The sequence below is a fragment of the Tauraco erythrolophus genome, chromosome 11 (assembly GCF_009769465.1).
Source record: "Tauraco erythrolophus isolate bTauEry1 chromosome 11, bTauEry1.pri, whole genome shotgun sequence".
Lineage (NCBI taxonomy): Eukaryota > Metazoa > Chordata > Aves > Musophagiformes > Musophagidae > Tauraco > Tauraco erythrolophus.
The window spans coordinates 28,433,495-28,458,254 of NC_141475.1; the positions used below are offsets into that span (position 1 = coordinate 28,433,495).

General features: G+C 46.3%; 1 protein-coding gene across 2 annotated transcripts in view; it reads left to right on the forward strand.

Moving 5' to 3' along the window:
* VEPH1 (ventricular zone expressed PH domain containing 1) overlaps positions 1-24,760 on the forward strand; it is a 79,943-nt gene that overhangs the window by 49,682 nt on the left and 5,501 nt on the right. The window contains exons 9-11 of one of the 2 annotated variants that reach the window (XM_086618450.1): positions 6,320-6,459; positions 10,123-10,257; positions 15,749-15,866. In XM_086618450.1, coding sequence (XP_086474576.1) covers positions 6,320-6,459; positions 10,123-10,257; positions 15,749-15,866 — 393 coding nt within the window. The remainder of the gene's footprint in view (positions 1-6,319; positions 6,460-10,122; positions 10,258-15,748; positions 15,867-24,760) is intronic. The other variant, XM_086618451.1, reaches the window with a different exon arrangement.

The following is a 24,760-nucleotide window of genomic DNA, read 5'->3' on the forward strand; positions in this document are numbered from 1 at the left end:
GACAGAGCTTGCCTAAACTCAGCCAATTTATGTGCGTGTTTTAGGAAAGCCCAAAATGTATCTTCTTAAGCTGCATATCAGAGGTGCAGTTCGTAAACACTGCAGTGATTTTTAGAAGCACCTTTTTAATTGTCAGAGTGTCTGAGCCCAAGTATGGACATGGATGTGTTGCATGCTGCTGTGCTCCTAAAAGGTCCTGCCATGCTTCTGACTTCTAATGAGGTACAGCAAAAATGGCCTACTGGGATTGACTTTTTGAGGTTAAAGTAATGGTTCTTTGGGATTGTTGAATAAGACTTCATAAAAGTGCAATATTATGCTAGAAATACCCAAACCCATGGTGAATGTTGTTACTCTGCTACAGTGGGATACGGTGCACAGACTCTGGATCAGAATTGCTGCACGAGAGGGAAAAATATTTGTAAGGAGTAACATTGTCACTTCTAGAAACATTCAGTGCTTTGGTTTAGCTTCCTAAAAATGAAAATGAAGCATATAAAAGTTAGTGTCTAACAACAGCGGGGTGTTAGGAGAACACTTGCCAGATATAATACAGACGTTTGGGGGGATATTTTGAGCACAACAGACTCTGGTAACCTGTTGAATAATATTTAAACATCTGCAATGTTTTTACATGGGATGTAGTACAAGAGAACTCCACTGCTGTGGTCACATTTGAATAAAAGTTTAATCGTATTTTATTATTCATAATGCTGGAAAGAGAAAGCTGTGGTGGTTAAAGATCTCCCCAGATTTTGGCCAGATGCTTCAGCGGTTGGTCACCTGTGAGCAGAAGTGTATGTTCCTGGGTGGGAAGTGCTTGGTGGGAGGCACAGCAGTGCTTTTGGTCCTGCTCCTTTGCCTACGGTGGGTGCTGTCAAATTTTGGAAGACTAAGACTCAACCTATGTGACTGTTACACTGTGTTCTCAGTTAGAGGTCTGTCTCTGTGCAGGAGTGACACAATGGACCCCTGGTTATTCTCCAGCATGCCAATCTTGCACCCTGTGGGTCAGTCTCTGATGGAGCTATTCATAAAAATGATTTTCTTTTTCACCATTTAAAAAATTTTGTGAAAATGGCACGATGTAAATGTTTTTCTGACACCACGTTTTCTTGAAAATGTACCCAGCTTCATTCTGGGCAGCTCCATGTGCCCAGATGATGACAAGCAGCTCGCTTTGCCTTGCCTGTCTCATCACAGGTCTCCCGTGACCATAAAAATGAATTTCTGTGGTATTGGCGTGTTGGTTTGCACTTGAGTGAAGTACAAAGTGACAGTGGTAGATATGGATCAGGGTCACCTTAGCCTTCATCAGAATAGGTTTATTATTTAAATACCACTTTGCAGTGACTTTGGGATAACAGATTAGCTGTTATATGTCAAAACTGGTAATTCATTGCAAACCGTAGAAAAACACACGTAGCAAACTTTGGCTTCTTATCAGACGTTGCCAAACTCAGCGTATCAAGCGTGGCAGATATAGCTATGAGTAATCGCTCGTTTCATACCAAAGGTTTGAAGATTGTCTGAGTAGGAGGCTTTTTTCAGTTGGTATTGACAAGTGATTGCTGCTTTTTTCCAGAACTAACTGTTTGTTCAGCCAGCACGGGCTCCAGCGCTTGAGCTGACATTTATTTTGGCATGTGCTATCAGCCTCGGTGTTTTGCTCCATGTCGTCCACAACGTCTTGCTAAGCAATTTGTTAGGTTTTCTGTGTCTCTCCACATATCCTTTGCCATTTTTTTGCTCTGCAGCATTTAAAACCTACTTCACAGTCCTGTCAACCCCAATCCCACCTAGCACAATCCTTTTCTTAATTGTTAACCAGGGGCTGGTACCCTGGAGCTCTGCCACCCTCGGACTTCTGTGGGAGACTGCCCAGGTTTTACCAGCTTAGTGTCGACCTACGGTGGGCGACAAGAAATCCAGCTCTGGGCTCTGCTGCCTTGCACGGTTGTTTAATGCTCTCCAATGTTTGCCTGCAGCCTTTAAATGCCTCCCAGCTTTCTTGTCAATTCATATGTGTGTAACTGGAAAAATAACCACCATGCTCACCGGAGAGGCAGGCACTGAGTGCCAGCTCCTTTTCACAGCGGCAGGACGTAGTTTATGGTCACTTTTAGCAAAGAGTGATTTCCCATAATGAAGCATTAAACTTTTCACACAGATGGACCAAGGCCAAGCCTCTATTTCTGGTTGAGCGTGTTGAAGTTAAGGCTTTGTTAGCATCCGCGGTGCATGAACCAAGAGTCTTTAGTTTGGACCATGCTATTGCAAGAGCATTCTGTCAACAGCTCCTTGGAGACGTCATTTAGTTTTGTGCTTTAATATGTCCCAGGACTTAGGGTCGCTCTAATTAACCCCTTCAGTTTCTCAAACTCCTTCTTTATATTCAACATGAACACGAGTAGTTAGATTAAACTCAAATTTTCCCCATAGCTACTAATCCAAGAGTAGTGGATTTTACGCCCCATATTTTCCTGCTAAGATGGTCATGCTGCTTATGGACATGATGTATCTCTGATCTGCAGCTAAATTAGGGTTTTTTCAGAATTGTTTAGTAGCATTTGCATCTTTGTTGGTATAACTTTAAGCCCTGGCTTTCTACTGCTGAAAGTTTATGGTCATATGCATGCTTGTAATACTGTTCCACTGTAGATCTTAGAGTATTTTAGTGCTCAGGCAATTGACACGACCCAAGCAGCTCTTCCACATTCAACAGCATTTCATCAATGTGCACAAATTAATATCGTCGTCTTTGAAGAGCAGCCTAAAAATGCCCAATGCTTGTCATCAAACTACCATGCAGATTCTTCCCTTCTTCAAGGCAACGTTCTCCTGCAATACATTCGTTTCTTCAGGCCTACACAAGAGGAAAGTGTGCCATATTTCCTAACACCAATGAGTGTGCCTCTTTTTTTTTGATATGTTTGGTGAAGCCAAGAGCAGCGGCCCCGCTTCAGCTCCTCTTCCCACCTCTGTCTCAAAGCAAAGGAAACATCTTCAAAGTTGTCCTCTGCACTCTCTAGAGACAAATATAGATGAGTTTTCTTGTTGGCCCACCCATGGGTTAGGAGAGCCGGAGCTGGTTGAAGTCCTTCCTCCTGTTTCTTCAGAGAGGAGTGATGTGGATGATGTTTGTGGTCCTGTTCAGCTCAGCATCATTTTGACGTGGTTCATGAACTCCCTCTCTGGGAGGAGAGCTCACCGCCTGGTCTGGCTCTCTGACCTCCGAGTGCCTGGGGCTTTTCTTCTGCTTTCGCTATCGCTCCTTCTGGCCCCGTGTTGGCTTATGCACCTGCCTATGATTAAAGATTAGTGAACACCCCATTGGCTTCCAGATAATCCAAGATTCATCTGTTATAACGTTGCTGATCATAGCCTGTAAGTGCTCCTCTGAGGAGGGAGTGCTGTCGTCACCCCTTGCTCTACAGTCGCTACAATCTGGTTTGGTTCTCGTGCTCGCTTCCAAATATTAGGCGTTGCTTTGGCTCGTGTGTGTTTCCCCACAGTACGTGTAGTGGCTCTACTGGTTTTTGTCAACTCTAACTTTAATCTTCCCGTGCCTTTACGTCTCAGATCTCTTCTCCTGTGCTACAGTGGAGTCCCACTGAGCTCTGCAGCCCCAGCTTGACACTGGTGCCTTCCTTTTCTCAGCAAATTCAAACAGCTTTGTCAAAGGATAATAAAGTGCTTTCCACTCGCCAGCTTCTGAAGTTTTTTCTCCCAGCCTAACAGCCATCTGGCCTCTCTGTAGCATCTTTGGCAGGTTCCAACATCCCAGTTCTGAATTCTCTGTGTTTTCAGTGACAATCTGAACCATTGATACTTTTGCTCTAGGGACCTGTCTTTTTGTACTTCTGGAAAACTCATTCCTCATACATCATCGTTTTATGTGAAATATTGAATTTATTACATTTCTCTCTTCCCCTTTCACATCTTGATTAGATGAAAGACGTTAAAAACAACAAGTATTTCAAGATGGTCTGTTGTTGGACAGAAAGGCTGCCTTCTGGTATCAGTCTTCCTTGTTGCTGGCTCTCATCATCAGTAGATCCGTAAGACAGTGCTATTTAAATGATCTCCCTTTAGACACATTTTCTGAAAAGTTACAACTCATTTTTCCACTTAGGATATTTTCTTACGGTGTTTTATTCCTATGCCTTCGCCGCACGGTGACTCACCAGGACAGCACGAGACTCTGAGTAATGCTCCCTGCGCAGCTGGCCCCTGTCAGCCTTCTCAACTGGGTGATTCATTTTGTGGCCGCTGCACAGGGAGACCTGGCTGGCCGGCTCCCCAGGAGCCCACGTGCATGTTCTTGAGAGTGCTTTGGCCCTGCCCTTGCAGGTACTGGCAGGACGGGGCCACCGGAGTGGCTTTGTGCATGGATCAGTCGAGTGGGCTGAGCTGCGAGCGCAGGGCGGCTTGTGTGTCCGTCTGTCCGTCTGTCACTTCTGCCTTTAGCTGGGAAACAAGCGCAGCAGCAGCAGCTGGTGGGACTGGTTGTTCCCCTCCTCTTCCAAGTTCAAGTCTCCAGCTGGGTGAAGAGGGTGCAGCTCTCCCCTGTGGTTGCATCAAGGTCATCATCTAAGGCTCTCCGTCTTTTGTTTTCCATGCCTTTTTACCTTGGATAGCCATTTGTTCCTGGTCAAAGGGCCTCTAAAACGATGCCACTATTTAAAGTTAGTAAAGCAGCTGATCAGGTTGTGCCTAACATGCTGTTATCATTATGAGTAGTCATCTGAAGACAGAAAACGAGGGTTCAAGGTCAGTATTTTGTAAAAGCAGAATCATGCATCTCAAGGGCTTCATTTCCAGTTAAAGCCAGCGAGGCCTTGAGCTATCAAAGCCTGAAATTAAAGATTTGAGAGATCAGCCTAGATCACGTTGATCTAGTGGAAGGTGTCAGTTGGCATTCAGGTGCCAGTGTGTCAGTTCAGAGTCAGGTGGCATTATGTAGCATATTGCTTTTGCACCGAGCGGCTGGTCCCAAAGGTCACCTTCATCCTGCATTAACCACTGCAGGACTTTTCTCAACAGATGGCATGATCAGAGATGGTGTAAACGGTCGGTATTGGACAGAGCAGTGAGAACTGGGGATGCTGCCCTGGAGCTGGGACTGAGTCAAACTGCACTTTTGGAGAAAACCTGTGTGTTGAGTGGGTGACACTGAGTCTCAGCTGTGAACAGACACATCCCACCTTTCCCAGTGGATAACTGTGAACGCATTGGCACTCTCTTGTCCGGTTGGACCTGGAGCTCCACGCCTTCTCCTTCTTCGTGTGTATTTTGCTGCGAAGCCCGTGGCTGTGCTGGCAGCTGTGGCCCATGGGCTCTGCCAGTGGTTGCCCTTGCACGAGCTTGCTGATTTGAGCAGGTCACTGTGTCACGCTGTCCCTTGCAGCACGGCAGCAGCAACGACTCCTGCCCCTTGTGTGTCGTACCGCTCGGCGAACGGCTGCAAAAGCTGCAGCTCCTTGGCTCAGCGTGTCAAAATCGGGTACGACCAGCAGACTTGTATTATATATGTTTGATGAGGAGTGAGGGTTGTAGGACCTGGAGCCCCTCGAAGCCAGGCTGCAGCCAGAGCAGGTTCAGATGGACCTGAGCTCCAGGGCTGGAGTTCCTGGGTGGACTGGGAAGGGGCTGCAGCTGAGAGCCCTCCAGGAACACTCACTAATGCTCTTTGAAACAGTGGCTGTTTCTGAAACAGCAAGCACAGTGCATGCACAGTAGTGTGGTAAATCGATTTCTGCATCTTTGGGCTGCTGGAGGATCAACGGCGAGCAGGGGAAGGACCAGGGTTTGCCCAGCGGCTGCAGGACCCGCTCCTGGCTGGCAGCCGCACGCTGCCCTCCTCCCTCCCAAGGTCTCTGCAAGGATCCCGCAGATGTCAGGCCCCCATATGGCTGTTTCCTAATATGGGATGTTTTTTCCAACAAACTCTTTAAATAAGAATAAGCCATGGTTTTGACAGATCTGTCTGGTTCAATAAACTGAACGACGGTACCGAATGCCCGAGAAGGCACAGAGAGGGTGATCAACCGGACTGTGCTGCCCTGCACCTTTTGCATTTGGGAGTAAACAATTATAACGTAGGATTTAAGCACTGGAGACTAAATTTCTCTACTATCATCAGATGGTTTGTGCTTAATTTAAGGGCGCAGACACAGCGATGCCCTTCTGAACGCCGCGGGAGTTGACCCAGAGCAAGATACCCCAGCAGCGCATCACTGCCCGGGCACTGGTCAGGGACAGTTAGGTTTCTGTCTTTTATGTAGTTGATTTTAATATTCTGACTCTTTATTTCTAGATTCTGTCAGAAGTTGTGTAGCAAAGCTGTTCTTCAGCTGTCCCCTGAAGGGCCATTACTGCCTGTACAGTAAATCCAGTTTTACCCTCATCAGCCGGCAGCCTCCGCTGTGGATCCACATCATGTTCCTCTTTCAGCAGGTCTGTGCAACACGAGCTGGTGGCTTGTACTTTGTACTTGGAAAAAGCATCTTAATGGTTAATCTCTTTAAATGTGCTTCTAATCCACAGTGCTTTGTGACCCTCGTGATTTCTCAGAAAGTCATTTATAGTAGGTCGAAGTGATTTTGCAGTTTGTAAGTTTTTAGATTTCTATTAAATGCAACAATTGCCTGGAGAGATTACAAAGTCTGGGGATAAAAAAAAAAGTGGAACTAAACCTGATTGTTGTTATTCAGGCAAAACTTCCAGTAAGTCCCAGGTGTCTTGCAGACAAACAGAATTGCAGTGGGTTTGCAAGGGAGCGGGATCAACCCCGAGGCTGGCAGTGCAGCACCCACCAGGATTTTTTTACTGCAGAAGTTTTGACTGAGCAAGATTTGCAAATCTGATCAGTGCTGTTCTCCTACCAACCCTAAAGCAATTTTCGCATGTTTAATCCGATTTCCAAATACAGCCCAGTCTTTGGACATATGTGGAATTTCCTAATAGGTTACAAATAGGATGAAATTGTAAGAGAAAACCCTACGTTCACACTTCAAGATGAAACAGATGGGTTTTGTGTTAAAATAGTAAGGTTCAGTTTCTTAACCTACATAGAGCCGTTTACCACGGTTCATCTCACCCTAATGCAACCTTAGAAATACAAAGGATTTATCTGAAATTTTTGAAACACACACGGCGAGTTATGCTGCAAATTTTAACGGCTCAAATCCCTTTTCCCTGTGCTTGCTTCTAGAAATAAATACAAAAAATGTTTTCCAAAAATGCTCTTTGGACATTGAGGAGAGGACAGTGACGGAGCAGGGAAAAGAAAGCAAAGAGCAGAGGAGGCAGAAACAAGGGTTAGAAAGGTTGAAAATAAAGGAGGTGAGTTACTCCGTAGATGAAAACCCGAAGAAAGAGGTTGAATTTTAACAGGACCTAGGGAGAATAAATGAGTTATGTTACGAATTTATCATTTTATTCCTGATGAGAGGAAAAACAGATGTTGAAAAGTACGGACAAAGTCCTAAACCACAGAAAAATGAGAAAGGAGGAGCAGAAGCAGAGGAGGGGGGTGGCAGAGCGGGCACACCTCGCTCCCTGCCCCGCAGCCCGCGCCGGCCGTGCCGCTGCGTTCCGACACGGTGGCCTCTGCTCTGGCTGTGCTTTGTGTTTTTAATCAGTTGCACCGACAATTTAACCTTTAATCCTTGGTGCCTCCCCTTTTCCTGATGCATTTCTCATCGAAAAACCTCTCCCTTTAACCCTTTCCCAGGTTACTCTGAGTTTGGCCCTGCCAGTTCCATCTTTTATCGGGACTATGGAGCTTCCCATAGTTCCCAGCTCACAGGGGTAATATGATTGCCCTTCCCCATCCCCACGTGCCCCTGCTGGGTCCTGCTTCCTTCAGACGCTGCCCCCAAACACTGGTCCACCCGTTTTCCAAAGCTTTGCTTTTATTCCCCACAGTCTTGTTTGCTCCGACTGTGCCAGTGCCACCCCTGGCCCCGCGCTCCCGTGCCAAGGACCCCCCAGCAGAATCCCCCCGTGCTGCCAGGGCCAGGCTCGATGCAATGCAGTTCAGTTTGTGTCCTTGCAAACACGCCATAAACACAGCATTTTATTTGCTTTTTTAATGGAAAAAAATGATTCCTCTTGTGTTGCACAGAGCGTTTGTGCCTGCTGCGCGTCAGGGTGGTGCTTAATGTCAGATAATTTATGTTTTTGTTTTGTTCAGAGTCCTAACGCTTTTAAGCATTAGATATATAACTATTCTTAAATTAAATACAAGGCACTAAATTCAGCCCTGGGATAACGTTATTTAAGCCTGTGAAATTATACAAGAGGGAGGTTTGACATAAAATGTATTTCTAGTGTGTTAATAACGAGTTAAATGAAAGGCTGGTGGTAAAAATGTAGGTATTCTGCAGATCTCTCAGATTCACAGAGAGACAACTAATATATGGTTTCTGAAGATTTCAATACTAGTTACTGTGTTTTTATTCCTTTTTTGCCAGCAGCTCCATATTCTGCTTGATATTGCGTTCTGCAAAAGTAAAAGCAAGAGAAGCTTTTTCTCTCAGGTCTCCAGAACAGATCCTTAACTTCATGACCCTGCTTTCTATGTCATTTTAAAAACATTAGTGAATAGTTGCATCATATTTTAGATGGGAGTAGTGAAATGGCAAATTATTAGTGCAGGGCAGTAAGAAGAGAAGCCGATGTCAGAGAAATTGTCTTACGGTTAAGCGATGGTTAACAAAAGGAAGAAAATTAGAATAAGGGGTGGTTAGAGAGGTTATTTGATAGACAGGATGCTTAGTTTCATGGATTCATTCATTAAAAGAATCCTCTAATGCTGTATGATTGATGGTTTAATTTCCCATGGCAGGTGGGACGGTGTCAGGCCGCTGCGGTAGCACCAGCGAGCGAGGGGCTGCCTGACACGTCCCCTTCCAACACCTTCCCTGGGATCACTCCTAAATTTCCCAAACCTGACCTAACTGGGGTGCCGTTTTCTCGTGCCAGGTGGCTGCCTGGAGCTGACGGCTTCTCCCTTTTCATTTGGACGAAAAGATCCGTCTGTTTCTGACAGCTTAGCTGGAAAAAATGCATTGCCTCAGCCACGATAAAAATTCCTGCTTGTGTCTTACTGCAGCGTGGCTGTGTCAGTTGGAGGCCAGACAGCGGGATTAGGACCCGTGGGTTTCTGCTTAGAAAGAGGAGGAGGAATGTCCATCCAGGAAACTTATGTTGAAAGGACATCGTTAATATTGCGAAATCAAATACTTGAAATACGGACGATCGCATCTCCTGGCGCGCGCTGAACTTGGCTCCCGCGTGCAAACGCGTGTTTTAATTACAAGATGATGTTGGTGGATGTAGTAGAGGCAGAAACACGAAGCTCTCGTGGCCCCAGAGTGTTCTTGTGGCGTTGACTTTGCGTGCAGTTTATAAAATGAAGTACTCTGAAATACGAGGGTAATTCAGAGCAGCGTAAGGTTCTATCCTTGCTGTCCTTGGAGACAGGGAGCTTTGGAGGTGAGAGCACCCAACCCACCGCAGGTTTCGTCTTGTTTTGTGAATGTTCAGGGGTTAAAAGCTCCTGTACTCTGTGAGCACGATCTGTGTTGAACGTGTTCCGTGGAGTTTTTTTTCTCTTGCGGTTTCATCCCACTGCCTGTTGGGTGCAGTGGCCAACATCGCGCTGTTGCTCTTCCCCGCACGAGGACTAAGAGCTGCAGTCCAAATAGATGTATGGAATCCTGCAGCAGTGCTGAGCAGCTCTTCCTCCTCTTTTTTTTCCAAAAAAGACGTGTCACTGAGATCAACACGTGGTTCGCAGAGGCCAGTGCTGCTAATATTGTGACAAACTGCCATTTCAGTACCAAAACGCCGTGCCGGTTGGCTATGTGTAGAAGTAGCTGACAGGTAACCTGTAGTGAGCCACACCTTGAAGAACATGTCAAGTACAAGAAAAAAAGCCCCAAAGGAAATGAAATATTTGAGATTTTATCTAATTGTGTGCACATTGATCCATCCTAACTCCTTACAGAGGAACGAGCTAACCCCATGGCCGTCCCACTGTAAGAACAAGATGCTCTTTGTTAATGGCCAAGTAAAAAACGCTTGAAACCCTGTTTTCAACATTTTCTTCAGAGCCTGTTTGCAGAACCTTTGTCCATACAGAGTAATTCTGTGCAAGTCCTTAAGGCCCTGTGGGAGAAGACGCAGCTCAAGGGGATGCACAGTTTTGAAACTGCCATGATCCAGTCTACGTTTCCACACCAAAAGGTAAGCTGCTTTTTTCTCAGAAAAAAAAAAAAAACACAGAACTTTGCCCTGACTTTTAAACCAGCTGTACAAGGACCTTTATAATAGCTATAGCAAATCTTCGCTGTGCTCAAATAATGAAAACCAAAACCCCTTTCCCTGGCCCATTTTTGCCTTAGCTCCGGCGTTTTCCGAGCATTTGCACTTTCTAACGTGTCAAGTCCTCTTCTGAAAAACCTTCGCCAGCCATTATATTTTTAGCCTCTGCAGAGGGTCCCCAGTGTTGTTTTGTACTGTGCTTTGAAAGGTCTCCAGGCTTGTTCTCCACCTTCTTCTACATGGTTCACGTGGATTGTTCCCAACGTGATGAAAACTAGGGATTCTGCATATGGATTTTTCCCTGCTCAGAGTTTCAAACTCCAGATTCGGATTAGCTGTCACCATGGACTGTTCGGCAGCCGCTTGGAAATTCACCTAGTTGAACACAGGCTTGGGTTTTGTGGAAATGATCATCTGCCCATGCACCGTTACTTATTCCCATCAGTTTAAAAGATTACTCTTTCAAAGCTGTTTACTGTCTCTGGGATTTCAGCAAATGCTATTTCAAAGCTATTAATCAGGCTTCTTGGAAAAGGACGCTGCAGGATTGTAAAACAAATATCTGTTTATTCCTGAACATCTCCATCCAGCTCAGTTGGATGAAATGAATTGTCAAACATGATTTTAAAACGTTCTCTCTCAGAATATTGTAGGCATGAAGATGTCTGACTGAATGAGATTAATTTACTAAGGTTATGGCTGATTTAAAACCAGGAGTTTTGTTAGGGACACCTTCTGAACCCCCAAGATAGAACTGCTTAGAAGATAGATAGATTCTGAACCCCCAAGATAAAACGTTAGAACTGCTTTTCTTTTCCTTACCGGCTTAACTTGAGCCCGTGCCAAGATCTATTGGTTAAAAGTTGGAGCTGGTGGAGCATAAAGGAGTTTGGGGTGAGTAAAGAGCTTAGGGAAGAGCGTGCCTTCGTGGGGAGGATTAGATGGAGTGCATCATGCACACCAAGTCTACACAACATGCCCGACACCCTAGAAACGTGATTAGTCTCCAGCGCATCGGTTGCATAATCCCACTGCTGCTCAGATAGCAGCATTTGGCCTATTTTGGGAACTCCCATCACTCCATGACAGTAACAGTGTCTTTGAGTTCCCAAAATAGCGGAGCTGGAAAATGAGATACTGATCTTCACTGGTTTCATGAATTAAGCAGCGAACTGAAGTTGGGAAACTCCGGAAGCCGCAGATTGCCTAACGGCCTTTGGAGGCTGGAGACAGTCAGGCAGATGTAATGCCTCTGAAGCCATGAAAGGCTTCAATGTTCAGTCTTGGTCTCTGCAGTATGCTGCCAGATTTATTTTCTCCATTTTGGTTTTGCTTATTAATACAGAACCTGTTTTGTTTTGGTTTTTTTTTTCTAGTGCAATTTCCATTCAGTTTACTGAGAAAAGTCTCTTTGAGTTTTATGGGAGTGAGACCTTGGTTTGCCATAAGGAGAGTTTCCTTTAGCTTTTACATTCCCAAAAAATCTAGCAGGAGCATTCCCGGCGTGACCTAATCCTTACTTTGCTTGACAGTCTAAGCTTCTGCAGTAATCTGAAATTTTCCTTTCAGAAGTTCTCCCCTTTGCTGACAGAACTTCAACTATTTTGAACAATTTGACAAAATTATTGTAGTCATTAATATTATTAATCTTCCAGTAGTACAGGAAGCAAAATTATGGGGATGTGGTCATTTCAATAAACGTAGCACTTTTAAGTTAAAATATTTTGAAATCTCTTGATGTAAACGCCGTGTCGACGTCCCGTATTATATTTTGTATTTAAGTTTTATGCGTCGTGTTACAGCAGTGTCAGAATGCTTTATCAGAATTGAGGAATTTCTGTGCCATGAGCACGTGGGGGAAGGTCCGACCCCCAGCAGCCAGCAGGAACCACGGAGAAGTTGGTGCCACCACGCTGCTCTGCCATCGCTCCGCGTCCGGCTCCATCACCCTGCGGCTAATCCATAGAATCATAGAATCATAGAATGGTTAGGGCTGGAAGGGACCTTCAAAGGTCATCTAGTCCAACCCCCCTGCAAGGAACAGGGATATCTCCAACTACATCAGGTTGCTCAGGGCCTCGTCCAACCTGGCCTTGAATGTCGCCGGGGATGGAGCATCCACCACCTCTCTGGGCAAATCCAGGATAAACGAATTTGGGCTTTCTTTGAATATATGTTCCAAGGCATTTTGCAAACCTGGAGAGAAATCTATTACATCAATGGTTTATTCCAGGGTAAATTCTGAGAAATATTTTGAGATCTACATCACTGGAAGCAGTTTCGGAATTCAGCCCAGTCCGCGTGTGCGAGGGCGCGCAGCGAGTACCTGGCTTAAGCACGTCGCGTTTCCCCGGGCAGCCTGCGCCTGCCACGGGAAATATTGATACAACGCTGCCTGATACGTGCCAGAAGTAAAGCATTTCCAGATGTGCATCCTTACAGATTTCCGTTCGGTTGCTTCCCAGTTCTTTATCAAAGCACACGCAGGCCACATGACAAAAACGAAGCCGGTTTTGAGCTCGTGGCGGAATTCTTTGCGTTGACTCATGCTGTGTCAGAAGAGAGAGATGGTGGCTGCTTTACGAGCCCCACGCGATTCCTTAAGAGATCCTTTTGTTGAGCAGCCTGGCAAAAGAATAATGTTTTTAAGCCATTGTTAGTTCTGTTCTTTCCATTCCTATCTCAGCTGACGCAGCAGAAGGAAGTGCCAAACTTTCGCAATGGAGTCACTGAAGTTTTCAAGATGATGGAGCACGGGGATGAGATAAGTCTCTCCTCTCTAATTAGGCTTTTCCCCCGTGCTTCCCCTCCTGAAATAAGTGGCTTATTGCAGATTATTTCAAGCGTACGAGAGTACAGAGTGGAAAAGAAAGATTGCTGCATCGATATTTCAGTGATGTTTGTTCTCTTTCAGTCTAGAGTGGGCTCATTGCAGCCACTAAAAGATTTTTTCACAGGATGGAGAAGCTCCTGGGCTTTCTGCTCAGCGTGATCCACGTGCCCTTGTAACGTCTTGCACAGACCCACTGAGAGCCCTACCATTGTTATTCTGCCCATCTTGTGTCCTCCCAGATGCCACAGTGGGAGGAGGATCAGGGAACATCGGGATGCGTTGCTGGCCATGCTCTGCTTTGCTGTCCCTGCTCATAGGGACATCTGCTCCTCTGTTGGAGTCCGCAGCAGGCAGGGGACCCGGGGGGCTGGTGGGGTCTGTCCCTCCTGAGGACTCGGCTCTCCTGCCTGGGGAGGATCTGCTGGGGATCCCACACCACGGACGGAGAATCTGAAGGGAGGCAGGGAGCCTCGGACTGTCAGATCCACTACCCACGGAGCGACAGGAGAAACATGGAGAGAAGCTGCACAGCTCTCCTCTTGTATGTACAGAATGTACAGAATTCCTCTTTAGAGGAAAATGAGAACTTTAGCAATGTTGCAGAGTGAAATAATCAAGTTTCACTCGTCATCCCCAGCATAAGCCAGTTTGAGTGTGCTGTGGCAAGGCAGCCCAGCAGCTGATGGCGCAGAGGTACGTGTGTCCAAGACCTTCAGCACGTGGTTGTTGTCTTCCCGGGTGTCGTGAAGCCCATGTCTCTGTGTGTTCCTGCTGGAAAGGGAAGAAAAGCTTTGTTGTCTGGAGCTTCTTCCAGCCCAGGTGATGCAGCCGTGCTGCCCTGCTATCCTTCTGTCAGCCTAAAATCCATCAGGACATGGCCTGCAGCATGCAGAGGGTGGGGCCACCCGTGAACCCCGTGGCTGGTTAAAACTCGACGTTTGCCTCAGTTTTGGTTCTTGGGAAAGAACCTCATTTTGCTGGTTCGCGAGAGGCTGGGAGGAGCGGTGCCATGGTGCCGGGTGCCCGTGCCAGCCACCCTCCTGCTCCCTCTCCTCCCCTAAAGCTTCTCTGAAATGGTCCAAATGGGACACCTCTGCCCTCTGCACAGCCTTGTTCCGGGCGTTGGGCTGAGGTCCCTGGTGAGGGATGGTACTTTCCCCACCGACCGCGTAAATCCGTGTTTTCTTTGTGCGGTGCCGCAGAGCTGCGGAGACCCCAGGCAAGCAAGCAGGAGTGTTTTCTGAGCCATCCTGGCAACTCCCTTGGTGTTTGCAGGGAGTAACTTGGTTGCTGTTATTTAACACCAACGTTTGAGTGGGAGATCACCATCTGTTTTAAAATCAAATAACAGGGTTTAAAATATACTGAATTAATGCGTGTTATTGCCTCAAAAGGGGCATCCTACGGCTTTCCCCGTGCTCGAAGCTGCACGTATACTTTCTGTAGGTTTCTTTCATCAAGATGTTGGGTTTACTTTGCAGATGTGTAATCCTTACTGCCCTGGCTTGTCGCTGGCAAACGATGTCATGTTTACCTGGGTGTGTTCTGTGCGAGATAAATCAGTCATGTTGTTGCTGGGTTTCGTAGATAGATTCATAGATTCATAGATTTCTAGGTTGGAAATGACCTTAGAGATCATCGAGTCCAACCATCCCTAATCCCCATTAAACCATATCCTCAAGTAGATCATCCACCCTATTCTTAAACACATCCAGGGATGGGGACTCAACCACCTCCCTGGGCAGCCTATTCCAGTGGCTGACAACCCTTTCAGAGAAGAAATACTTCCTAACATCCAACCTGAATCTCCCCTGACTAAGCTTATGCCCATTTCCTCTTGTTCTATCACCCATCACTAATGTAAAGAGCCCTTCCCCCACCTCCCCACCATCTTTTCTCAAGTATTTGTAGGCTGTCATCAGGTCTCCCCTCAGCCTCCTCTTCTCCAAGAGGTTTGGGGTTTTTTTAATTATTTTTTTTAATTTTTTTTTGTTTTTTTAATTCACATTTTGTGTCGGTACTCACAGGCGGCTGTGTTCAGAGCCTCTATTCTTTCTTTAAAAAAAAAAAAAGAAAAAATATAAATAAAGCAGCCCCCAGCCACTAACTCTTCCTCTGGTGGGGGATCTGGTTGGACAGGAGGAAGCCCTCAGCACTGTTAGCAGAGCCCACTAACATTGAAAAAAGTCCTGAGAGAGGGCTGGAGGTAAGAAAGGTAGTTCAGCTGGTGGGAGATGTGCCGGGCAGGACAGCTGAGCACACTGCTGGCAGCAACGTTCAAGAGGCAAAAAAATCCCAGGCCACTCCTCTGCCTCCCACAGACTTGTTTTATGTATCTATATATATGAATATATTAATTTTTATGTATATTTATATATATACACATTAGCTGCTACCAATGATGGAGAGATCATTGTCCTGCTTAGCACGTTTGTCCCGACGGGTTGTTTGCCCAGAGGAGGCACGTGGAAGAGGACCCTCGTGGGTGCCCGCTGCACACCCCTCTGTGATTTCGGGTGACAGCTGTTAACGGTGCCATGGTTCCCCTCGTAAGTTTGGTTCTTCTCCTTATTGGCCTAGGACCTGGACCATGTGCAGATGCACCTGGAAGAAGTGAGGTTCTTTGATTTATTCGGCTACAGCGAGGAAGCAGGAGCTTGGCAGTGCTTCATGTGCAATAACCCCGAAAAGGCAACAGGTGAGTGGGCCACCCTCGTCGCTGGTGGGCTGCGCGCGGTGGCGGAGCTGCGGTGGGTGGAGGATGGAGCAAAGCTCATGGATAACGTTGTGCTTCTGGTGATGGTGGCAGAGGTTGGGGAAAAGGGAAAGCCAACTTTCCAGCACAGCACATTGGAATTCTCCACTAAACTCCTCTTGTCTCAGCATCTCTGGTGAGATATAATGTCAAGCACAAACCTTATTTGGTGTGTGCTTGGAGGGATACAGTCCAAAATTAACGTAGACCCATCAATCTCACGACTGCTAACCCCTGGGGATGGGGAGGGATCTGCACCCGTCTTGCAGTGTCCAGATAAAGGAGCTGCATCTGCTGGACCACGTCCCAGGTCCTCTGGAGACCACACAGGTGCCACACATCAGGGGACATTGGCCTAGATACTGCATCAGATTCAGGTCCTCTTTGTTCTCAGAATTATTCATGTTAATATAATTGAATCCATAGCAGGCGTCTTCTTAGGAACAGGGCAATGCTTATGAACAGCCGTAATATTTCAGCTCTGTTAGAAAACAGGGTGAGTGGAAAACACGCTTTTTTCCCAGGTAAAAGATTCTAGTGACCTTTTTTTGAAACCTTCTGATACCATGTGTTTTAGATGAGCGTACTGAAATTCAGGAGAATGACCTTTTTTTTAGATGTTTTTTGCCACTCTGTAAAAGCCTGCACAATTCTGGCCAAGAATTTTGAATATTTTGGCCAAGACTTTGAATAATTGACTGTTTCAGCTATTTATTTTAACAGCTAGCATCTCCTGGTATTTCATCAACCCTGGATTTAGTAAGTCTTGCAAGAGTGGCACAGCCTCTGCCGCAAGCCAGGCTGCCCATGCTGGTTTCATGGGTGTCTGACCATCTTCCTCCTTCCACAACTCTCCTGGGTCTCGACCATAAAAGAAATTGCACTTTGAGCTGAAATTTCATCTCAGTGCAGTGGTCTTGCAGTGGTTTTTCCATCAAATCAGTGATAGATGTGTGTCAATCCACAAGGAAAAGGAGTCTGTCTTGCTTAAAATTTCCAAGCTTAATGGAATAGCTTTGTTTTGAATTTTCAAAGATGTTTAGCTAGTCCAAAAAGGGGAGTGTATGTAGCAAGCTGTCAGTTATGCTGGCAGGGCAGCCGTCTTCGAGCCAACAGACCAGAGGAAGGTGGCAAAGGCAATCCTTGGAGGTGATGTGAGGCACCATTTCCTTGCTGATGACACCTTGCTTCCCCATTGCTCTCCTGCCAAAGCACCATGTCCTCCAAGGAGAGGTTTAAGAAGGGCTGGAAGCAGGACGTGGCATGGGGAGGTACGTGTGGCACAGCACCGGGGCTCCGCTGCTGGGAGCACGGTGTTGGGACTGTGATGCAGACCCCACCAGTACCACCGGTATAGAGCTGGTACTGTCCAATGGGTCTGAACTCCGGGCAAACGCCAATAAAAGTCTGCGACAGCGGGCACCGATTCCCAGCCAGCCCTTCAGTGCTCTTTGGTTCACCCAGCAAGAGCTTACGGAAGCGGGGACCGTCGCTGTACCGCTGACAAGAGGCTCTTGAGTCTGTTTGCAGAGCACTTGAACTGACATCTCAAGTAGGGTAACCCCACGCTCTGCCCCACGCCGAGGGTCGGGAAGTGGGAGCGTGCCACGTGCCGCAGGGCGCCTGCAGCACGGGATCGGCACGCCGCCTCTCCGCTCGCGCAGCCTTCGTTCCGGCCGGTGAAAAATCACCCGCTGGAGATTTGGTGTGGCAAGATCCCACAGGGATGCAGGAGAAGGTCACGTCGCTCCCAAGGGCTCACCGTTCCCCTGGCTTTGGAAAAAGTTTTTCCCTCCTGGAGCACTGAAGGCACCGAGGGTGCTGCCTGGAGTTTGCAGGGTTGTCGCTGCCCGCAGGTCCTCCTGCTTCTCCCCTCTTGGGAAAGGTTTCCAGCCCGTCCTCCTCCCTGCCCACCCACCTGTCTCCGCTGCCGTAGCCCAGGAGAAGCGCGAGAACACTTTAATACATGTCAGCATCTACAAAATCACCATTTACCCTTTGGTTTAGAGCCAGGGCTGAGAGTTTAGGGGTGCCTTTGAGGATGGTCAGGAACAGGAGGTGCTGGGCACAGAATATTTTTGGACTGTAACTGTCCTTTTTATGAGCAATTCTTCTCTTTGTCTCACTTTAAAGAAAATTCTGTAAGAGAGGCACTTTGTGAATATCACAATTTGCTTCTCAGCTCTAAAAGCCTCTGTAGAAGACCCAGAAAAAGTACTGAATGGGTCATATGAAAGCTCAGGTGTCGGAAAGGGACGTGGAAGACAGTGCTCAATGGAATAAAAGTCTGCAGGTGAATGACAAATTCACCTTCGTGCTGGTGCTGTAGAGCTGTGGCAGCTGGGAAAGTCGTACCGGAGTGTTTGATGCTCCAGGGTCTTGTTGGGTTTGTAAGACGTGACACAAGAAAAGAGGGTTCAGAGGTCTCCTTGAACTGCTAAGAAATGTAAAGGCTGTAAAACCTCTTTTATTTTCATTCCACAGTGGGACAGACCTTTCGAAATCTCAAATACTTTTGAAAGGCAAGAAAGTAATTTCTCCCTCTCAGCAATGCTTTTTTAGCCACCAAATTCTTCTTAAAGAAGGAATTCGGAGGCAAATTCCTTTTCTATTATTGTCTTTTGTTTTTCGTTAATGTTGGGGTTTGTTGCATTTTTTGGATGCCATGTTGCAAGATGCCATTTATCCTCCAGCCTTAGGAAAGCGTTATGCCCTAAAGCCTTGAGCTTGCCTTAGGATGCCAGATCAGTGATGGTTTTTTCGGATGGAGCTGGGAGGAGTTTTGGAGCTGGCCTACACTTGGAGGCTGAGTTTGGGAGGAAAGAGGCAGCTACACTTAAGCAATGTGGTGGATCTACCCAAAGTGGCAATGAACCCAGGGAAAGTTTCCCTGTTTCTCATGCATTCTTCTGATGGTGAAGCATTTCTCATACAACCACGCTTTTCCAGCATTGCTGTCAAATCATCCCAAATTGTTTTTTCCTGCCACCCCTGAGCCGAGGGAGAAGAGCGTTCCCACAAATCCTACTCATCTGCTCAAACACATGTGTGTGCCCTGACTGTGCAGCTGGTCTCAGAGCTGGGAAAACCATGTTACACTATTTTTTTTAATTTTTTTTTTTCTTCAGTGACGACCACAGATACAAGGCAATTGAAATTTTGGTAAATGCAGTGTGTGCCTCTCGTTGGGAAAAGCTGGCCTTTAAGTGCCTCATTTGAACAGAATGTCCTGTATTGACAGTTCTTGCACAAAAAAAATATCCAGTAAAACCACTTGATAGCCGGAGAGGGAATGGCAGTACATTCCCTATTCTGGAAGCTTACAAAGAAATTGCAGTAATCCCTGTGGGCTGCAGAAGAGACATTGTGCCCATGGGCAATGATTTGGGTAAAACGGAGGGGTTTTTATGAATTCCTCTTTTAAAAAAGCAATTCACTGAGAATAGCCTACACCATATTAACTTCTGAATACATTTATCTTTTGCTAGCAGCGGCGATTATCCGGTGAACTGAAATACCCCAGCGATAATGCTTGCTTGAAAATTATAAAAAGTGGCATTCAATAATGTGGCCTTTCCAGGTTTTCAACAAAACCAAGTGTGGTGATTAATGGGAGAGAGTGAATCCATATTCCTTTAGGTTAATTGCATTTGCCTTCATCTGCTTGCCACCCACACATTCCATTCTTTCAAGTGAAGAGGAGTTTATTATCATTGAGATCATTCATGATTGGACTGAATTTTTGTGGGTGATTTTATGTTTCGTCAAATGCACGATTCAATGCTCTGGGTTTTATCTGTCTTGAGTTCATCGTGGAAGAGTTTGGAGGGTTTTTTTTACTTTTTATTCAGTACCCAAACTACTTAAAGCTCGATGCATTGTAGTTCTGATAGAATTAATAGAAAATAATTCCAATGGACACATACATCGGCAGGTTAAATTGATTTTGGAGTTAGTGTCTCTATTTCAAGATAGTTTAAGAAGTAATGGATGTTTAATTTTTCATTTTGAGTTTGGGTAATATTTTTAGCTTTATTGTGTGTTCTGCAGGAAAAAAAGTAATGACAAATATATGGTAAATAGAACCTTTTGAATCTTTTAACTCCTTTTTTCAAGCTGAAGATCTCATCACACATGTCAGCATACCACCACAGAGCGATTTCAAACCCAGAGATGATGGGATCACCTAGTCTGACCTTCTATAAGACCATAGTCAAAAGAATCGAGTCCAATAATGCTTTTATCAAAGAAATCTTTTCTCTTTGATCTGTATTACTTTTGCATATTTTTCTAAAGATGTCTAAACCTGATTTTTAAAAGTCAAGTGAAGGAGAACCCATGACATGCCTAAGCTGTGCTCAGGTAGTTTAACCACACTGCTAACATGTGGGTTTATTTCTGGTCTGTCCCTAAACACTGCATCACATTGTGCCCTTCCCTGCTGCGCAGAAAATTAGATTTTGTAGATTTTGTCGTGTCACATCTTGATTTTTGCTTGGGCAAATTAAGGAGAACGCACTTCAATAGTTTCCTGTGATATGAATAATCATATGAAAGATCAGTCTTATATCATTCTTGTGTTGCGTTTCTAAAGTCTTTTAATTTGTGCTTATTCATGAAAGGTGAAGAAATCAAAACTAGAGATAATTTTCCAATAATTAATATGTGTATAAGGCATGTGCTCGCTCCAATTGGCAGTTGATTGCATTTTAGAGGAATCTTCCAACTGTATTAGAAGTGCAGATGCTTCTTTCATATAACCCTGCTCTGCCACGGAAAGAAGTGGGGGTCACCAGCTCCTGAATTTGGTTTTGGCAAGAGTTCAGATGGCAGAGTAAAGCTCTGCAGTTCTGAGGCAGTACGGATTTTCTCATGATGCCCCTTGCTAACAGAGCCCTGTGCACTTACTCCTGCTTTGCACGCAGCAAGTGTTGAACAGCTATAGCAACAACTGAGTAAAATCCCAGTAAGGATCGGGACATGCTCCAGTGAGATGTTTAGGGGCTGAAGCTCTTGCCCTGTGAGAAGGAGCTGAGGGACAAGGGCTGGTAAAGGCTGAGCTGAAGGGGGACTTCATAGCAGTCTGCCCAAACCTACAAGGAGGTCACCTAGAAGACAGAGCCGGGCTCTTTTCAGTGGTGCGTGGTGGGAGGGCAAGAGACAACAGGCATAAATGGGAACAAGAGAGGTTCAGACTGGCTACAAAGGAAACCTTTCCCACCAGGAGAATGATCAAGCATTAGAACAGCTTGCCTAGAGATGTTGTTGAGATTTTCAAGTCCTGGATGGATAAATTCATGAGCAAACCAGTCTGACCCCATAGGTGACCTTGCTTTGAGCTGGAGGTTGGACGAGAGACCCCTTGAGCTCCCTTCCAGCTGAATTATTCTGTGAAGTTAACTGCAATAAAAATAAGCGAAAGGACTTAGAAAAATATTGGAAAAGAGCTGCGTTCTTATCTTTCATGAATCTGTTTCTTCTAATCAGACCCTCAGACATACTGGCATCAGATTCATTATGATGACTTTGGAAGTTGACATCAGGATTCCCCATGGGCTTCTTTGTGGATGCCCATGAGAAGAGCTCTGTTAGCACTGCTTCCAGCCACCGGGTGCTTAAAGAGAGATCAACATTTCTGCAGTAAATCCTGGTTTTGAAAGATTTTGGCCAGAAAAATCTACTTTAGGCCAAAACTGCACAGTCACTTCCTTTCTCATGTTGCATTCCCAACCCAACCATCTCAGTGTCTTCTGGTCCTCGAACTTTTTGTGCTTTATACCTTCTTAGTTTGGGTTAAAGCATGTTCCTGCTGCACTGGAATCGGTATCGAAGCCATTCCCATGGGACCAGGAGCCAGGTAGATGCACAAGACCCAACCCCTGACCAGTTGTTTTTTCATATCAAGTCCTTCTTTTGCTGTATCTAGATGTTCACGCAGCTGTCATCGCGCTCTTAAAGTCACTGTGCACATTGTGAATTCTTTATTGTCATCTTGAAGGAGTTAAAATTCTCTTCCTGACCTATCTTTGTCATTTGTTGTTCAAGTGAAGTTCTCTCTTCATTCTTTTATGCATGTTCCAGGAAAGCTTGCTACTTGGTGCTGCTGGTTTCACAGCTTTTTTCTCTCTGTCTCTCACTGGGTAGACTTTGTCATAGATAGAGACGATACGGAGCCATGTCCTGTTACCATCACCCACGTGCTACCGAGCTGGTAATTTCCTGACACCAAACTGCATATTCTCATGGGGACAAAGCAAATTCCACCAAGAGAGCACGCATGGGGATGGCAAATAACGGGAGTGACAGGGATGTTACCCCATACCTCGTTAAGCTACAAATTTGTTGAGGCATTTGCACAATAAGCAAGAGATCAGCTTAGATGCTCTTTAAATCTAAACAAAAAAATATAAAGCTTTTTATTTGTCGTCACAAATCGGACAAATTATAATGCTGATTTTCTAAATAGGGAAAAATGTCCCCAGCAGATGAAGTGGCTGGTGCAAGAGCACAAGGACTTTGCACTGAGACTTGTGAGACAGCTGCTGGCCCCACGGCTCTGCCCTTCTGCTCAGCACCCACAGAGGAACGGCTCTTAAGCATGACTATTATGGGTATCCAGCAACTCTCAGCTGAGAAATGCCAGATAATACCTGGTACAGCCTTAGACAGCTGTTTAGAAAGAAAACCAGCCCTTCCCTTCCCTTCCCAGTACGTTTCCCCTAGGAAGCTGCTGTGGGCAGATGGTGTCCCCTTGAGCAGGACATCAGCACGGCCACAGGCAGAAATGACTGCATGCTCCTGCTTGGGTGAAAAAGCCAAGGCTTACCGTGAGCCTGATGGTCCATGGACCTGCTTTGTTTGCAGAAACAAATTTATCTGAAAAAAAACCCCACAGCTTTTTCCTTGCTTAAAATGGATTATCATTTTCTCAGGTACTTTTCTGTTCAGTGACGACTGACAATACCTCGTGTGTGTCTCGTGACCTGTGTGAGCGGGATTTCAGCTGCTTTCTGCTCTGTTTGAACAGAGTTAGCTGTTATCAGGGAGCTTTGCCACAGGATATTGTTTCTCTTGTCTGGAAAATGAGGAGAGTGCCTATGCAGGATTTTTTTTTGCTGTTGATTCATTGGCAGTTAATTCTACATGGTTTAGACATGTGCAAAATCAGCGTAGACCACATGGCATGAGGTTCCTTCGCAAAGGCATCTGCTCTGGACTGGTGCTTCAGACACCCATGTCAGGGAGGCAGAGGGATGTACAGAGTTTGGGTGGTTTGGTCTGTCCCATTTTGGTTTTCCTTGCTGTAGAGCAGGGAGATTCCCTGGGGCCTTTTCCATCCCACTCAGCACAGCCTGTTCAGCAAAGGGGTTAAAAAGCTCCATCCTAGATGTAACATCCACCCCAGGTCCCATCCCTGTGCACGTCCCAGGACAGAGGCTGCCAGCAGCCACCCTCAGCACGGAGCTATGGCAGAAGCAGCACCTCGCTGCACATCATAGCATCCTCATGGCCAAGGAAGGCTTTAAATCCCCTCAGCTTTGCATTTTCTTGGTCCCATCTCCAGGATTTTCACATAAATTGAATATTTATTTGAAAACAGCCCCTGCCCCAGCCATGCTTCTCTGGAAGGCTGGGGAGAGAAGATTGCCAGCTGAGGGCATCTCTGAGCCAAGTGAAAACATGCATCCATAGTAGTTCTGAAAACAATATTTAACACAGCTGCGAAGGGGCACATTGTAAAATGCAGCTGCATCCCACTAAAGAGCGTGTCGTGAAATGGGCGCAGCCCCAAAGCAGCTTCCCTGGAAACTGGTGCCATTTGGCAGTGACAAAAGTCATGCTGGGAGAAAGCAAGCCTTTGTTTCACCTTGTCCTGGGCCAGGTTGGGTGGTGCAACGCCTGGTGCTGGCATGGAAATATATAGAATATAAAGAGTCACTGGGGATGCAGCGGGCTGCCAGCGGGCACAGCACGGCCGCTCCGTGGCACGGGAGTCACGGCTGCCATTCCCCACCGAAGCTGAGACTCGGCCCATCACCTTCCAAAACCTTCCTATCTACAGAGACAGAAATATTTATGGTCTTTCTTGAGGAAATTGAGCTAGCACACACTGAGGACCCCCAAAGCCTGCCTCACTGCCAACATAAACAACGCTGGGGGAAAAACGCATTCTTCATCTAAATCTGATGGGTTGTGTTTGCGTCGTGTGTTTTTCCTCTACCGGACAGGAGGGAGCGAGGAGAGGGACGTGTCCAAAAAGCTATAAAGCCTTTGAAAGCCCAGGTGCTACCTTTGGGTGGCTGTGCTTGGCCACCCAGCTCACCCTGTGCCCTCGCCATCGCGCCGACCTACGGCGCTGGGGGGTCCGAAAGGCTCGTGCGCCGACGACAGCGAACACTTCGAAGCAAAAGTGTTGGTGGATAAATTTTCCTGCTAAGACATGCAAGTCCGGCCAGCCAGAGGGTAACCGACCCTCTGACAGATGCTGGGAAGGGCTCCAAATCAAACATCACATCAAAACCCATCCATTCTCAGGCTGCTTACGCCTTGGACTGCTCTTCAGTCTATCTGATCCGTCATGGCCTGTCTATCAGTGTAAAAATAGGAGAGAAAGGAAAAAGAAACCCAGCTGTGGTATTGGAGAATTTTTAAATTGCTCCATACGTGAAGGGCAGTGGCTCGGGGTTGCTCTGCAGTCGTAGTTTAAAGCCCACGGTGATCCTTTTGGTTGTGGGGCTTTTCTTGTGCTGGAAAATGCCTTTTTGCGTGCAAGGTTTGGGAATGCTCTTCCAGGTCCTGGAGGCTCACAGGCTTCCAGCCGTGGTCAGTGCCAGTGA